This window comes from Delphinapterus leucas, chromosome 11 (genome assembly GCF_059928025.1).
Source record: "Delphinapterus leucas isolate spDelLeu-1000000601 "Yukka" chromosome 11, BTC_Dleu_Yukka2, whole genome shotgun sequence".
NCBI classification, from domain to species: Eukaryota; Metazoa; Chordata; class Mammalia; order Artiodactyla; family Monodontidae; genus Delphinapterus; species Delphinapterus leucas.
The window spans coordinates 3,233,455-3,247,672 of record NC_143139.1 but is presented as its reverse complement, the minus strand read 5'-3'; the positions used below and the strand labels follow the sequence as shown (position 1 = coordinate 3,247,672).

Sequence of the window (14,218 nt, the reverse complement as noted above, 5' to 3'; positions counted from 1 at the left end):
GAGCCCGTTTCCTACGTGCAAAATGGAATCAGAGAAACCTACAGCTTTGGGTATGGATGAGTTACATGAGTTGACTGTGGCCCTTGGGGATCACTTCAGCACTGTTCATTTCTCTCTCAGGATTTCTCTCAAAGGATCTCAGGCCTCTGTGTCTCAGTCGAAGACACTGGCTTAGTGATGGCCCAGAGTTCCTCGCTGATTTATCCTTGGAATTTCCAACCAAGGTATCTCCATGAAATACATTTGAATAGCAGGGAAGCTCCCGTAGTAAAAGAGAAGAGGAGGGTGAGGCTCTGGGTGGGTTGAAAGCAATATGGAGGGTGGGGCGGGAGAGGTAGGACTCCCTGGGTGCAATGGGAAGAGCGCCAGAGGCTTAAGGTCTGGTTCTAGTCCTGATTCCAGCACTTACTGGTCATGTGAACTTGGTGCAGGTCACCTTCAAGAAACCGAAGCTTACTTGTGAAGTCTGTCTGTAAAATGGAGACTATCTCCCCTGTTAGTCTCCTGTGATGGTGAGAAATAAAACACACGTGCTGGAAGTTCAAAGGTGCTGCATTACTATCATTATTATTCTTTTGGCCATGCCACATGGCTTGTGGGATCTTAGTTCCTTGACCAGGGATCGAACCCAGGCCCTCGGCAGTGAGAGCACAGAGTCCTAACCACTGGACCACCGGGGAATTCCCCAAAGGTGCTGCATTATAACGTAGACATCAGGTTTTAGGAAAGGCGAAGGGTAACGCTGGGGTTACGGGATCTAGTATATTCTGACATCCCCATAGTCTAGAGTAAGAATTGCTCTGGATACAAGAGTTCTGCTCACATACCTACAGGTCAGTGGACACCCCTCCCTTTTACAAATCAGAATTTTCTGCTCCCTGTGCTAGCCTCAGCCCATTTTAGAAAGCTTAGGTTGACTTCTCTTAGAAAGCCTCTGTAATTTGGGAGAAGAACCTTTGTGGTTTGGCTGGACTCTGACATCCTTGCCGAGCCAAAGACAGAGTCTGTCCCATCAATACTACAGGTGACATGCTGGAACTTATTTTCTCCTTTCAGGTACAGTTTGTGTGTTATGGCCCTGGGCCATTCAGGGCAGGCGCCAGGGCTGAAGTGGGAGAGTGAAAGGATGGAGAAACTCATCAGAAGTACCAGTGAGCATCCAGTTAAATTGACACAACGATGAGCAGACCTCGGTGGCAATATTATGCCACCAAAAATTGTCACCACAAATACCTCTGGATCTGAGGGAGGATGACAGCAAGCTCAACCGATTGAGAAAGGAAATCCAGATCCTTCCCTGCTGTGATGTCACTAGGAGTCGAAAAGGGATTTGGAGCAAGTGGTCTGAAATCAGGGTCTGATGTGAGGCAACCACAGCAGGAAAGAGAACAGAAGAGGGAGGGAGAGTCCCAGGAGTCTCCTGGCCTCCTCACCCCTCCCCACCCCGTGCCCTCTCACCATAAGCACAAAAGTACCATCTGTTCAAGGTATAAGAACAGAGGAGGAGTGAGAAAAGGAGGGCACAGGACTGAGAGGTGCAGACTGATCTCTTTCCTTTTCTGAATTTCTTTGGAATTCACTATTTGGACCAGAAACTCTACCTTTAAAGTGTCACTTTTCTTTTTTAGTGGAATGTCTTTTTCCTCAACTAGATGGCAGGCTCCATGTTTTATATCTCTCCCAGCTCCCACATAATAAACACTTCAAGGGTCTGGTAGATTGAAATCTTTTTTGCGTTACGCGGGCCTCTCACTGTTGTGGCCTCTCCCGTCGCAGAGCACAGGCTCCGGACGTGCAGGCTCAGCGGCCATGGCTCACGGGCCCAGCCGCTCCGCGCCATGTGGGATCTTCCCAGACCGGGGCACGAACGCGTGTCCCCTGCATCGGCAGGCGGACTCTCAACCACTGCGCCACCAGGGAAGCCCCAGAGGGCCAGTCTTTAAGGAGAGAATCGTGGGGCTGCCACCAATTTTCGTACAAACTCCTGAAAGTGATTCAGCCTAACGTCCAGGGTGGTTGCCCCCCATGAGAGAGAGAGACTCCACGTGCAGGGGCCCTGGTCACCTCCCACCTGCCTTGGCCAAGCTTGTACTCTCTGGCTGCTCCTGTCTTGGTCTTTGGGAGAGAAAGAAGGGGTGGGAAGTGCACACAGCTGTGGTTTGGACCTTCACAGAGACATTTCCCTGGGGCTATTAGTAGAGAATTGTCCTTCAGATTCACCTTTTGCTGAATAACTACACTGAGAATTCTGGGGGACGTTCCCTCCTGGGACTACCTCCCTCCTCAAAGGGTACCAAGTGACAAATGGACGCTGTGCTGCATCCTGAGGGTGCACAGTTCTACCCCCCTTTTTTTAAAATTAATTTTTATTGGAGTAGAGTTGCTTTATAACGTTGTGTTAGTTTCTACTGTACAACAAAGTGAATCACCTATTTGTACACGTATATCCCCTCTTCTTTTGGATTTCCTTCCCATTTAGGTCACCATAGAGCATTGAGTAGAGCTTCCTGTGCTATACAGTCAGTTCTCATTAGTTATCTATTTTATACATAGTATCAATAGTGTATATAGGTCAATCCCAATCTCCCAATTCATCCCCCCCGCCCCCCGCCCCGCCCGACTTCCCCCTTGGTATCCATACGTTTGTTTGTTTAGTCTCTACATCTCTATTTCTGCTTTGCAAATAAGATCATCTATGCCATTTCTCTACATTCCACGTATATGCATTAATATACGATATTTGTTTTTCAGTTCTCCCTTTTGAAGCCTTACAGGGAAGTTGGGAGACTATACTCAAACTCAAAGTGAGTGTGCACCCACCAGTAGGTGGGTACACATCAGGCTGCCAGTTGTGCTAAAGCTCCAAGGAGGATGGGGTTGCTCAGGACTGGGCGGGTCCAAGAAAGCTTCATAGACCTGAAATGGACCTTGGAGGAGGGGTCAGACCTGACCAACTGGACCAACTGGAAAGGAAAATGTGTTGGAGGGGGTGAATAAACTCATTTTAGCTGCAGCAGCTTTCACATGGCCACATAAAGTTGGAAAAGGTTTCGGAAGGCCTTGAATGCCAGATTTACAGTTTGCACTTTAACCAGTAAGCACATTTTCGAGCAGGTGTATGGATGCATAGAGGATTTTATGAAGACGATCTAGTGGTAGTGGAGAAGATGGGGGGGGTGGCAGGTGGGGATCCTGGAGTTGGGGGGCTAATTAGAAAAGTTCCAATAGTCCAGTAGGGCCTATGGGATGGTTGAATATCCAGCTACAGTGGTAGCAGAGGGAAGGGGAAACCACTCAGTTATGTGAACAGCTGTGTTTCAACAGTATTTGCATGCTGTTCATCTGGCTTTAAAATGTCTGGGAATGCTTTTGACCCCCTGCTTTCTCCATAGTCTCCTGAGCATTGTCCCCAGGAGAAAAAGCAAAAAAGAAAACTGCAGTGTTCCCCGATGAATGACCTTAGGCAGTCCACTGTGCTCCTCTGGACTTTAATTCTCTCATTTAAATCAGGTAATAATGTTTTACCTGCCTGAAGGCAGAGAACTGGAATTCAGAATATCTTGATGAACTTTTTTAACTCTAGGAGTGAGTTTGTGTTTTTGTTGTCGTTTTGTTGGTTTATTTTCTGATTTGTAATTTTTCCTCAGAACCCTCCAACATCCATTCTCCCCCCAGGCTCTGTCATCCTCGTCTGGGAGCAACTACTTGGGTTCACCCAGGGGGCCGTACAACTCTCCCAGGGTCTCTTGGAGATGTGGTTGGGAGAGGAGACCGCGGCTGAATTGAGACGCCAGGGTTCCCCAGCTCCGATGACTACTCTAAGGCAGGAGTAGGGTCGCTGCGGGCCACGAAACGCCCCAAGCCGCAGCCTCCCCAACACGACCCCCGCCCCGCGCCCCGCGTCTACAAAGCTTCGACCTCACTCGTGCTTGGGGAGCAGAGTGCAGATCATACCTGCCCCACGCACCCCCGTCTGGCGGAGGCGCCGGGTATTGACCGGCGAGGCCCGAGCGGCCGTCCCCCTCCCGGCTCCGCTCGGGGGCGGGGCCCACCTGTGCCGCGGGGGCGGGGCGGGCCCGGGGGCGGGGCAGGTGGGCGGCGGGCGGAGGCGCGGGAGGGGGCGGGGCGCGGCGCGGGGCGGGGCGGCGCACCTGGGTAGCCTCCTCGTGGGCAGCCCGAGAGCGGGCGGCGAGCGAGGAGCGGCGGGGCGGCCGGCAGCAAGCCCGCGTCCGGGCGTGGGCAGGAGCCGGCGGGGCCTCGGGAGGAGCATGAGCCGGCGCCCCGCGGCGGGGCGGCCTGGGCGGGCGGCCGGGGCGCGGCGCTGAGAGCCGGCCGGGGCCGGGCCGGGGCCAGGGGCGCAGCGCCATGGGGGGCCCCCGGGCCGCGCGGCTGCTGCTGCTGCTGCGCCCGGTCAAGCTGCTGCGGAGGCGCTTCCGGCTGCTGCTGCTGCTCGCTGTGGTGTCCGTGGGGCTCTGGACTCTTTATCTGGAATTGGCGGCGTCGGCCCAGGTCGGCGGGAACCCCCTGAACCGGAGTGAGTAGCGCCGGGGCCGCGGCAGGCGCGCAGCAGGGAGGGGGCAGGGCCGGCGGCTCCCGCCTCAGGGGGGACCCACCCCCCATCTCAGACCCGGTCTCCACCTCGCTGGGTCTCCAGGTGCCGGGCGCCCCGCGGGAGGGAAGCCGGGGGAGCCTCGGGACCACCCCTGGCCGCACTCGGCTCGCAGACCCGGTACCAGAGAAACGCGTCGACGCGGGCTGAGGTCCGTGTCTGGGGCGCCTTCGGCCGCCTCCACCAGGCCGCTCGCTCCGGTCTGCGCGACCCAAACTTTGCTACCCGCCTTCTCCGTGGCTCGCTCCGTTTGCTCCCCTGCGGCGTTTTCGGGGGGGGTCCTTTATTTTAACGATACAGCCGTGAGCCACTCGCCTCCCCCTCTTCCCACAGGCCACTCCCCTCCCAGCCCCTTCCTCTTCCTGCAAGTTTCCCACCTCCCTCGAGCGGTCCCCTCTCCTGGTCCTGGCCACCCTCCACCCCCAGCGGGTTGTCTGCAGCCCCCTCGGGAACCCTGCGGAATGAGCTGAACCCCCATACCCTGCTCAGGGCAGCTCAGTGGGCCGGGCAGTGGGTAGATTCCTGCTTCTCTTTTTCCACGGAGCCAGAGCCACTTAATTTTTCTGTCTCAGTTTCCTCCTAGGAAAACGGAGGGGATGCTCTCTTTCTCTTTTTACTTCAACAGGCATGCCTGTCCGAGGTGATTTTCAGTTTACTACTGACAGAGTGAAGTAAAACCTCCGAAGTGTCAGGCACTGTGTAAAAGGTCGCTGCAATAGTTGGAAAAAAGAGAAACTCCCAGAACTACTAGGTGTCCTTCCCAATCCTGAAGGGATTCCAGACAACGTATGGAATTATAAACATTCCCCCTTTCAGGAAAACTAAGGGACGACTGATGAAACTCTGGTGAGAAGATGCTCTAAGTTCTTGTGTCAGCTGTTCTGCCCAGGGCTGGGTGTGGTGCTTTGCCTCCTCTTGTGGCCAAAGACAGGGAATTACTAGGGTCAGTAATTGAGCTGGTTCAGGACAGAGATGGGTATTTATGGCGGAACCTCTCACTCTGTGGCTGCTGAAATATTTCTGGCTGTGTGTTTGGAGACTGGGCTTCCATTCCTGGTTCTGACGCTAACTAGTTGGGAAATCCAGACGCAAATGGCAGCTTCTCAGGTAGAAGGAGGGAGTTGGTCCCTTTCAATGTGAACACTACGATTGTGTGATCTCTCCGCCTGAGCATTTCCAGGGTCAGGGAGCCCAGCACATCACGAGGAAGGGTATTCCCAAGTCAGGTCCACAGGTCTCAAGTAGGAAGAGCTCTTCCTTCCGAAGACCAATCTGCCTTCCCTCAGCTCCCCAGACCTTGCTCGCTCCTCTGAAAGACGGAGTATATCTACTCTTCCATACCACGGCCACTCAGAGAGTCCCCCGTGGATGAGCCCAGGTGGAGTGTGGGTGGGTGGGAGGCCCTGGGAGGGATCTCCCTTCTCTCCTCCTTGGCCACCATCTTGTTAACCTGGTAGCCACTGGAGTCCACTGCACAGATTAAAGCCAGAGAGGAGAGACTTCCCTGGCGGTCCAGTGGTTAGGACTCCACGTTTCTACTGCAGGGGGCACGGGTTCCATTCGTGGTCAGGAAACTAAGATCCCGCATGCTGCGGTATGGCCAAACCCAGAGAGCAGAGCAGTTGCTTTGTGACCCTGAAATGAATGGCCTCCCATCCGCCTCCCTCACCCCCCAGCACATACTTTTTCTTTACCCCAAGTGAGCTTTCTCCTCAGAGACCGGAAGCAGTTTGCCATAATTATTATCTCACACCTGGCTCCCAACCTCTGTCTCCTATTGGCTGTCTCATCCTTAGCCATCAATTCCTGGGTCAGTTTCTTTTCCCTTCTAGATGAATCTTCACTTTCTGACTGGGTTTCCTTATTCTTTGTTTCCTTTTCCAAACGGACCCTTCTCCAGAAGAATGTTCTCGGCTTCCTAGTCCAGAATTGGCTTTCCGTTTCCCTAACTGTTGTTTTTAACGGGGGCCCAAGCCTGGGCACTGATGGATCCCTCGTATCTTCTTCTCAGCCTCCTAGAGCCCTGAAGCCCACCTGCTGGCAGGGTGGCTTGTCATGCCGGGCTGTCCCATCGTATTCTACTCTTTCCTTGATTTCCTTTTGGAATGAGATTTAGACAGTGGCTGTGCTTTCTGGCTCCCGGTCCCCCGTCCTTTGTTTTTAAGAAGCTCAGACATCATGCATCAAAGTCCTGCCTTGTCTTATAGGTCTTACTCCCAGCCATTCCTCTGGAGGGAGAGTGGGGAAGGAGGGATTAGAAAGCACAGCGGTAAGAAGAGGGTTGCTAGCCTTCCCTCGCATACACCCTGGCATACAGCAGCAACCAGAGCCCCAGCTTGGTTCTGCTTCCCAGCAAGCCACCCTGCCTCTCTGTAGCAGCCCCTGCCAGCTCACTGTACCACCAGCCTTCCTGTCATCTGTAAGGCCAGCCTCCGTTACCAAGAACCTTTCATTTGCCTGTCCCTGTGTGACTGCCGCCCTGATCTGGTGCTGGGAGAAATGTATGGAGAGCTGGTAGTTACAAACTCCAGGGTGGTCAAGTAATGACAGGGAGCGTGCTTCCTGCTTCTTATGGAATAACCCCGTAGTTTGAGATGCGTGATATGCAATTTGGGCTCCATCTGTAGAAAAAGATACAACCACATTTGGAGTAACTTCAGGGAGAAGCCACCGAAACTGTTCACGGATAGAAGAATGGGTCCCTTGGACAAAAGAATGAGAGCTGTTTACTCACTCACGCACTTATTTATTTATTATTATTTTTTATAAATTTATTTATTCATTTATTTATTTTTGGCTGCGTTGGGTCTTTGTTGCTGCGTGTGGGCTTTCTCTAGTTGGGGTGCGCGGGCTTCTCATTGCGGTGGCTTCTCTTGCTGCGGAGCACGGGCTCTAGGTGCGCGGGCTTCATACTGACTCATTTAAACAAATATTTGTTTAGCACGTAGCTCGAGCAGGGCATTGTGCTCTGTCACTGAGATGTGGTGATGACTCTGTTATGGCTTCTGCCTCTCACAGCTTTCCCTCTAGGAGGGGAGTTTAGGTGTGTATATGAGAATGATCGTAATAGGAGACAACCGTTAAGTTTTACAGAGGTAGAACCTACACGTTGCTGTGACACTTGTGGAAATGGCACACGGCTCTTTCAACTAATATTTCATGGGAGTGGTGACATTTCAGGAGATCTTGAGGAGTTGGTAAGACTTTAGTGGATGCAGAAAGAGAAAGCTATTCCAGGCAGAGAGGGCAGCAGAAGCCAAGACCAATAGTCAAGGACAAGTTAGTGTTTGGAAACGTTGAGCATCTGGGTTTGGTGAAGCAGAGGGTGTGAAGGAGGATAGGGGATGGTGCCATAGTATGATAGACTTTGAATAACAACCTTAAAGGGTGGCATTTATTCAGTAGATAAGAGAAAGCAGTCTAAAGTTTTAGAATAAGGTAGTGTTGTAGAATGGATAGGGAAATAGTAAAACTGTTTAACCCAACTGTACTTTGGTATGGATGGTGGTGCTGGGATGGGGCGGAAGGTTCCTTACTGTGGCTGGCATTAGTCTTTAGCTGCTGGGTCATGGAGCTCTCCTGAGGACAGGTCAGGGCTCTAGTGGGACATTCAGAGGGCCTGGGGCAGTCACTATATACCAACACGTTCATAAGTGTTCCAGTATTTTGAGAACTGGCACAGGTGTACCGGTGTGTACTGGCTGAGAGCAGCCCCGGGCACAGACTATTGTTGGAAGTTAAAGACCCCGTCCTGGCAGCTTTTAATGAGCTATACCCATTTGTTCAGACTGGATGAGCTACGTCCTGCCAGAGGGCAGAGGTCTGGACTAAAATGGCTTCTAGGTTCTTTGCTCTATAATTGGCCTACTGCTGAGACCAACTTGGTGCTGGAGCCAAGCGATCACAGCTGGCCACAGAGCCAGGGCCGAATGGTGGTGCACACCAGCCTCTTTCCACATCTCACAAGGCTGGGTCTGCAATGTCCCCATTTAAGTGTCCAGTGTACCTGCTAAACCCCAAAGGTGTTTCCAAGCCTGAAACTTATAACACGTCTGTCCGGCTGGCCCCTGCGATTCCTAAGTGACTCCGAGTGGGCTGCGGTGGCATAGCCACAGATGTCAGGCGGGCCCTGTGGCTCCCGGGGTCACCACAGACATTCCGATTTGGAAGGGAGACAAACCCTCCAGTGACAGAGGTAGCTCAGGGCAGAACGGTAATCTGAGACGCAGGCCAGGAGAGAGGGGAAAACAGATGAGACAGATGTGTGGGCAGAGCGGGAAGGCTGTGGCTTAGAGCTGAGCCTCAGAGCAGAGGCAAGTGTGGAGGGAAGCACAGCTGCTTCGTGGGCCCCTTGGGCCCGGGACCCTGTCTCCTGTCGCCCTGGCTGGGCTGCCCCTCTTTCCCATGGAGCCTCTGGCTCCTTTTCCTCTGTCCTACTTACCTCTCTTTATGCTGCCATTCTGGCCACCCGGCCGCTGCATGGAACTTCAAGTCAGTAATCAATTCAGGGCAAATCCTGGGCACTCAGATGCCTTCTGGTTATGGATGGAGAGCTCTGAATTTCCAAGCGCCTGATGTTCTCACTGGCACATACTTGGCTTATCAGTGACGGATCCAAGAATAGAACCTAGGAATTCTTGCTCCTCGCACCATAATGCATGCAAACAGCAATAGCCTTTAAACACAAATGCGAAGGATAAGAATTAAGCCATCACTGCTTTTCCTGTTAAAAGTGTGTTTCCTTTGGACCAGCGCCGTCTGCACCAGGACCACAGGGTGTGAGGACAGGGGCCCTCACCCAGCCTTGGCCTCTCCTTTCCTGGTCTCTCTAGTCCTTTCTGACGTGGCCGCAGAATCCCAGCAGCACAGCCGGCCCTGCTATCCTGCTGTCACCCAGGGACCCTCGTGTGGGCTGAGGCCCCGATCTCCTGCTCCGTGGTGACTGGGCTGCCGGCCGCCCCTGTCCTGGGAGATGTCCAGATGCCCTGCACGGTTCTGACTGCTTTGCAGCATGAGGCCTTTGAAGCAGCCACTCCTGTGCTGGCTTTAGGAGTGGCTGGTGGCGCACTGCAGTAGTTTTCCAGGCCCCAGAGCCTGGGCTGGGCTTTATGGAGCGGAGCAGAGCAGCCGCCAGAGCAGAGTTTGCTTTGGAAGGGGGCCTGGAGGCTGTTCTTGCAGTTGGCCGCTGACTGTCTGCTTCTCTACCGAGTTCCACCGCTCTCAAATCCTACCCTTTTAATTTCCACGAGCACGCTTCCTTCTGTCCGAGGATGATGAGGTCTCAGCTAGGCCAAGCATACGTTCTGAGCTTTCAGACAACCCTCCTTTGACCTTGTGATCCACAATTAATAGATTTATATGTTACCTGATATAAAAAGTACTACTGGAAGGGGTGAGAGTAGTTTGGATGGGGTATATATAAAGGGTCCCGGGCTGAATATGTTATACATTTGAGCAAAGCATGACGGATAGATTAAATTTTTACAGACTCTTAGGTTCCAACAAGCACTGCTTTCAGTGTTAGAAGTATCCATGAGATGAGCAAAAATGAATATTTTTTTTTAATCTCTGTGATATTTTAGTATGTAATTTACTTCTTATGCTAAACTTTAAAATTTTTTTACCATTGACCAACTTTTGTAGAAAATAAGCATGCAAATTGTCCATGTGGTCCCTGTTTTTTTTTGTTTTACTTTTCATGGAAGTACCTTTTTTTGTTTGTTGGGTTTTTTTGTTTGGTTTGGTTTCTTTTTTTTTGGCCGCCCCATGTGACTTGTGGGATCTTAGTTCCCTGACTAGGGATCAAACCTGGGCCCCTGGCATTGAAAGCCCAGAATCCTAACCACTGGACCACCAGGAAATTCCCATGGGAGTATGTTATATGTACAGAAAAGTGCACATGTAAGGGTACAGCTTGGTGAATCTCCACAAACTGAGCATAGCCTTGTAACGAACACCCCGATGAAGAAACAGAATGGTACGAGCGATTTCTGTCACTACCATGAGCATAGATTAATATAGTCTATTTCTATACCTTATGGAAATGGAATCACACAGTATGTGATTTATTTTAAAATAATATTTCTTTGTGATTATAAAAACAACACATGTTCATTATACCAGATAATGGCTGTGTATCTGGACCACATTAACCCCTATAAAATTACCTTTTTGTGCATGAGGCACCTAGTACAACTGATCCAATAACTTAAGGAGGGGCAAGACCCAGGACCTAAGTGCTATGAGATATAGCCCTGTGACATTCTCCAAGGATGGGATTGGGAGTCATTGCTTATCCTGTGTTTGAGAACCTTCCAGAAACGTTTCTTCTGGTCTTTATTTTTTTTTCCCAGTTTTAGAGATATAATTGACATATTGAAGTGTACAACATAATGATGTGCTATTTGTATACATTGCAAAATGATCACCACAGTAAGTTTAGTTAACATCCATCATCTCACATAATTACAATTTTTTTTCTTGTGGTGAGAACTTTTCTTCTGATCTTGATATTAGAACTAGCTCTGCTCTCTTGAGCAATCCGTTTGTTTTCATTTTTATTGGCCATGTAAATTATAGAACCACACAGGTTTCTCCCTTTGTGTTGGTTACTAGAAAGCTTTAGAATTCAGTTTTTGGTTCATTTGGAAAAAAGTGTAAAAGATTTTATGATTTGCACTTTGGTACCAATTTTATTCCTCTATCTTTTTCTTTCTTTCCCACAACTACTGTTAGTTTATGTCATCTTATATTCTGTGGTACTTGCAAGCCGCTTTAACTTTTTCTGGACCAAATCAAGGCATAAAGAAATCAATAAAAGTGCTATGGTATATATAAAAGTATGAAGAAGAAACTGACAGTCACCTATAATCCCACTACTCTGACCTAGAGATTCTTGAAAAGAAAAAATAAAGTATAGGGGCTTCCCTGGTGGCGCAGTGGTTGAGAGTCCGCCTGCCAATGCAGGGGACACGGGTTCGTGCCCTGGTCTGGGAAGATCCCACATGCCGCGGAGCGGCTGGGCCCGTGAGCCATGGCCGCTGAGCCTGTGCGTCCGGAGCCTGTGCTCCGCAACGGGAGAGGCCACAGCGGTGAGAGGCCCGCGTACCGCAAAAAAAAAAAAATAATAATAAAGTATAATAGCTGTGATAACCAGATGCTGGATTCTGGAAAGAATTCTAGATTAAAACCCCCCCAAAACATGAATTATTATTTTCCTGATGTTTTTGTTTTTAGTCTATTTAGGTATTGAAAAATTGAATGACATTCAAAAATAAATTCTCACCTCCTTATGTGTGAAGCGGACATCAAAAGCTTGGAATTTACTGACATGCTGGGGCCTGAGCCACTGTCATTGGAAACAATGACATAAATGTAAGGAAAATTTAATAAAGCTTGGGGCACCCCCGACAATACTAGTAAAACAACCGAGGGGACTGGCCAGGAAGGCCAGGAACCTCAAGTTTGTCCTTTGGGCTTCTAACCTCCCCCCAGGCCAGTGGGGGTACCAGGAGTGTGAAGAGCTGTGGCTTCTGGGTGTAGAAAGTCACGAACATGAGCCGTCCAGCCCCTTTACTAACAGATGAGAAAACAGGCCAGGGGAAGAGGTGTTATCTGCCTCCTACCCATTTCTTCTCTTCTTTTAAACTGTGTTTTTGGGAATTCCCTGGTTAGGACTCAGCGCTTTCACTGCCAGGGCCCAGGTTCGATCCCTGGTTGGGGAACTAAGATCCCATAAGCCATTGCAGGTGGAGTTGTGCTTTATGGCACCAAGACCTGGGAAGAGGGCCCAAGGTGGGAAAAGGAGAAGGAAAGGTGGGGGTGGGAATAGAGAAATGATATTCCAGACAAACCATGGATTTTATAGAGGCAGACCTGGGAGACACTGTGGGTTCAGTTCCAGACCTCCACAATAAAGTGAATATTGCAAGAGGGTCACACAAATGTTTTGGTTTCCCAGTGCATATAACAGTTATGTTTACACTATACTGTAGTCAATTAAGTGTGCAGTAGCATTATGTCTAAAAAAAAAAATCTACATACCTTCATTCAAAAATACTTTATTGGTCGAATTCGGGGAAAAAATAATTTATTGGTTAAAAAAATGCTAACCATCATCTGAGCCTTCAGTGAGTCATAATCTTTATGTAATAGTAACATCATTAAAAAAAGTAAGTAACATCAACGATCACAGATCACAGATCACCATAACAAAGAGAATAATAATGAAAAAATTTGAAATAGTGTGGGAATTACCAAAATGTGACACAGAGACACGAACTGAGCAAAGGCTGTTGGAAAAATGGTGCTGATAGACTTGCTCGACACTCAACGCAGGGTTGCCACAAACCTTCAATTTGTAAAAAATCCAGTATCTGAATTGGGCGATTGGTATTGACATGTATACACTGATGTGTATAAAATTGATGACTAATAAGAACCTGCTGTATAAAAAAATAAATTAAAAAAGAAACTAATACTAAACTTTCGTATGGAAATATGTTAATGTAAATGTTTCAGACATTACAGGAAATTCCTAAAAGTCTTATATGTTCTGGTATAATGTTATAAGTCATAATTCTAGTTATTATTTTAAAATGTATATCTCAGAAATAACTAAATTTCCTTGTCAATTGCATTATTATGAACTTTCATCAAATCTTTAACCGTGGTCATTTTTAAGTCTTTTGTCATTTACAGACAGTTCTGGGTGCACTCTGGTGCTTTTGCGAAAATGTGCCTATAAAAGGGTTTTACCTTCAAGGAATTCATGGAAAAGACTGACAAGCACAGGTTTCTGGTAACTGACTCTACTGCTGAACTGAATGAATAAGCATTTTCAGAGCTCTAATGGAAAACTGATGAACTCATAAAAGTGCTAACAAAAGATCAAGATGAAAAAAAATTAATGACATGGGACTAGTGAACTGGTGAGGATGATTATAATTTTTGTGACTTTCTGTTTGAATTAAAAAAAAAATCCAATATCTTGGAAGTGCAGTAAAGCCAGGAAATTGAGTGATGTGTAGTTTTCGATTCTTTTTTATTTTGCAAATCTTGAATGGCTGCAGAGGTGATTTATTTTAAAACTTATGTAAAATGTTTATGGAGCATTTACTTTTTTGTGGGGGACTGAGTGGGATAAAAAGCATTGATGATTCCTGGAAAAACTTATGGAATTTAAAGACAGGGCAGGGTTCAAATCCAAGCTTTATTTCTCACCAGCTGCAGGACTTTGTATAAAGTACTTATTCCTTTTCAAGCCTCAGATGCTTCATCTGGGTAATGGGGTTATATGACCTCCCTGTGGAGCTTTTCTTATGATTCGATTCGATAAGATTTAGCCAGCCTTGCACATGTGAAGTGCCCAGTTAGATTGAACATAAGCCTAGCACATGTCAGGAGCTAGGAGAGAGTTGGCTCCCATCTCTTCCCCTTCAGAGTTTACAATCTGGTAAAAATTAGAAAAAGGCTGGCAGGCAGGAGTATGGAGATGCATTCCTCAGCTGGCCCTCTTGCCACTGTCTCTCCAGCTTCTTGGCCCGTGACAGAGCTGTGCCCAGTCCCTCCGCCGTCTCCAGGCCATCCACGCCTGCACCTGCCACCACA

The 14,218-nt window shown here is 49.0% G+C and overlaps 1 protein-coding gene across 9 annotated transcripts in view; it reads left to right on the top strand.

Annotated features, from left to right (window-relative positions):
- Positions 1-4,283: 4,283 nt before the first annotated feature.
- Positions 4,284-14,218, top strand: part of B4GALNT3 (beta-1,4-N-acetyl-galactosaminyltransferase 3) — a 215,516-nt gene continuing 205,581 nt past the window's right edge. For 4 of the 9 annotated variants that reach the window (XR_016394799.1, XR_016394798.1, XR_016394800.1 and 1 more), the window contains exon 1: positions 4,284-4,534. Coding sequence is in view for 3 of the 9 variants with exons in the window: in XM_089919957.1 (XP_089776083.1) it covers positions 4,366-4,534 (169 nt within the window). In the remaining 6 variants the exon portion in view is untranslated. The remainder of the gene's footprint in view (positions 4,535-14,218) is intronic. The other 5 variants (XR_016394801.1, XR_016394804.1, XM_089919958.1 and 2 more) reach the window with 4 other exon arrangements.